This window comes from Epinephelus moara, unplaced genomic scaffold, assembly GCF_006386435.1.
Source record: "Epinephelus moara isolate mb unplaced genomic scaffold, YSFRI_EMoa_1.0 scaffold164, whole genome shotgun sequence".
In the NCBI taxonomy this organism is placed as follows: Eukaryota; Metazoa; Chordata; class Actinopteri; order Perciformes; family Serranidae; genus Epinephelus; species Epinephelus moara.
In genome coordinates, this window is record NW_026079148.1 from 1 (window position 1) to 3205 (window position 3205).

A 3205-nucleotide genomic window follows, 5' to 3' on the forward strand; every position below is an offset into this window, starting at 1 on the left:
TCCACATGCCACAATATCTGAAACACAGTGTTCATATTAGAGCATCTTATGAGACTTTACTCGTTATCAAACTCCAGTTAGGATCAACATACCTTTAGGGATCAGACGTCTTTGGCTTTTATTGTGGGTTGAAGAACTGTTGTAACAGGTACTGTCACAACATCCACAAACATCACTCCCATCCACATTTATCCATCTGATGAGAAAATATACTTAATTATTTTGATTATAATACCTTCACAATTGGACTGTTTGCTTTAATGTACATGCAGTAGACATTCTGTATTTGTGGTCTGGTATAATATTTGATTCCAAGATCTATAGTTTCTTGGTTTCTCTGCAGTTTCTCTATACTTGCTATGCATTATTAAGAGAAATAACTAATTTACCTAGGCTAATTTGGGTATAAAACATTCTCAACTTATTTTGTTGTTGATTTTAAATTAAATTTTGCAGTGTAGTGTATGCGAAACTCTATAATTTATTTGATTTGTAATTACTAACTACATTTTTGGCTTTAATGTAAAGGCATTTACACTCAAATTTAATGTAGAAATTGCAGCATGGGTAATATAAACACACTCAAACACCCTTGCAGCTTAAAATCAGCACCTTAACGGTTTCAAAACTAAAATGCTGGGGTGCCAAATAATCAAAGACATCACGGTTCAAATACAGTTTTGAAGATCTATCTTTGTAAATGATCCTCGAAGTGTAGCATTAAAACTTTCCAAACCTGTACAAGGCTTTGGTAAATAAGGACCTACAGTACTCCCAAGAAAGAAAAAAAAATCACCTTGAATGTACATAATTGCAGGCCTTGTTGACTGGACTTCTCTTCCACATTTCAGAAGTCGCTTTCAGCTGGCAAGTGATAAATATCTAAAAAAAAAAAAAAAAAAGTAGGAGACCACAGAAATGTCATTATACAACCACAGGAGCATTTCCAAACAGTTTGAAATCATGCAGGTTATGAAAGTGTCTCACTGAGTTCCTTGAATCCTGGTAAAACAAGAAAGCATCAAGCTGCAGTTGAAGCGAAGAAGCTCTCGTCCTGGGTTGGAACAGTGCATTTGAGCCTTCCTGTTTTGCATCAGTGAGGCACCTGACAAAATATTATATTTTCATGTAAGTCCAAAGCTAGCTGGTTGTTTCATTCTGTGTCCTGAGCTACTTTTACCCATGGTTTTCAATTAAGTTGTATCTGGGGACTGATGTTGGGTCAGGTGACAGAGTGGCGACGCAGCTGTCGATGAAGAGTCGTCTTTGTCCTGCATCAGGACCAGTGTAAGAAGCCTCGAGGTGCAGGAGGTCTCCAAGGTAGAGGACACTGGAGAACTTCTCACCTCTCCAGTCATCTGTATGCAGACAAAAACATTAGTACATGCAGTGGTGGGACATTTACTCAAGCACAAATTTGAGGTACTTGTACTGGCTTGAATATTGCTTTTGCATGTTACTGTGTACTTCTGCTCCACTGCAGAATTACTTTAATTACTTTTCAGATTGCAGTTTTTCATACCTTTCATCTCCAGTGAAAACAAGTAGTAACTATATTATACACTGAACAAAAATATAAAGCAACACTTTTGTTTTTGCTCCCATTTTTCATGAGCTGAACTCAAAGATCTAAAACATTTTCTATATACACAAAAGACCATTTCTCACAAATATTGTTCACAAATCTGTCTAAATCTGTGTTAGTGAGCACTTCTCCTTTGCCGAGATAATCCATCCCACCTCACAGGTGTGGCATATCAAGATGCTGATTGATGCTGATCAATGTATCAAAACTAGAATGTGTGTGATCTTATTTTAGTAAAGTATTAGTATAACAAAAAATGTCACAGTTGGAACTTGAATGCATTTTGTATGCTTTTTTGGACTGGTCTAAAAACACCAAGTTCTGGTCATGTATAGTAAAAGAGTTGAGTACAAATCTGAAATGTATTATATGTAAAGATCCTGGAAAGTTTTTATCAGGACTGCCATCAAAACCAGGATTCTTAGTGTCTTGGAGATTTAAGTTGCTTTATAAAATTATTTTTCTGGCAAGAAAATGCAGAATATTTAAGAACAAAAAACATGTTGTCAACACAATTAAATTGTGGGGGGGGTGGGAGAAAAAAAAAAAAAAATCCGATGGTTAGACTCCATGCCGAAATGAAAGGAAATGAAAGCAGCTAAATAAATGTATGGCAGCCACTGATAAATCACTTACCTGATCTAAATAAATATGTATCTTTAAATTATTAATGTGTGTGTTATTATTTGACTATAAAGGCATCAGTGTAAACCCTCTCACCCCGTTGTTGTATTTCTTTCTATCTTATTTTATTACATTTAATATTTGCCATAGTATAGAATGTCGCTCAAAACCATGAAAAAAAGTCATAGTATAGTATGTCATGCAAAATTATGAAAAAAAATCATAGTATAGCATGTCGTCCAAAATCATGAAAAAAAAATTATAGTATAGCATGTCGTTCTAAATCATGAAAAAAGTCATAGTATAGCATGTAATTCTAAATCATGAAAAAAAAAATAGTATAGCATGTTATTCTAAATCATGAAAAAAATAGTATAGCATGTCGTTCAAAATCATGAAAAAAAGTCATAATATAACATGTTCAAAATCATGAAAAAAAGTCATAGTATAGCATGTCGTTCAAAATCATGAAAAAAAGTCATAGTATAACAGGTCCAAAATTATGAAAAAAAAAAAAATCATAGTATAGCATGTCGTTCTAAATCATAAAAAAAAGGCATAGTATAGTATGTCATCCAAAATTATGAAAAAAATCATAGTATAGTATGTCGTCCAAAATCATGAAAAAAGTCATAGTATAGTATGTCGTCCAAAATTATGAAAAAAATCATAGTATAGTATGTCGTTCAAAATCATGGAAAAAGGTCATAGTATAGCATGTATTCCAAAATCATGAAAAAAAAGTCATAGCATAGTATGTTGTCCAAAATCATGAAAAAGTCATAGTATAGTATATTGGTCAAAATCATGAAAAAAAGTCATAGTATGTCATGTCGTTCAAAATCATGAAAAAAAGTTATAGTATAGTATGTCATCCAAAATTATGAAAAAAAGTCATAGTAAAGTATGTCATCCAAAATTATGAAAAAAAAGTCATAGTATAGTATGTCGTTCAAAATCATAAAAAAGTCATAGTATAGTATGTCATCCAAAATT

General features: G+C 32.8%; 1 protein-coding gene across 1 annotated transcript; it reads right to left on the reverse strand.

The window, feature by feature from the left end:
• Positions 1 to 5: 5 nt before the first annotated feature.
• Positions 6 to 1358, reverse strand: LOC126387051 (zona pellucida sperm-binding protein 3-like; the record flags this gene model as incomplete). Its single annotated transcript, XM_050039611.1, has 5 exons — positions 6 to 17; positions 93 to 196; positions 797 to 882; positions 988 to 1105; positions 1181 to 1358. Coding segments are annotated over 5 exons (498 nt in total), but the record flags the coding sequence as incomplete, so codon positions are not given.
• Between the last annotated feature and the right edge of the window lie 1847 nt (positions 1359 to 3205).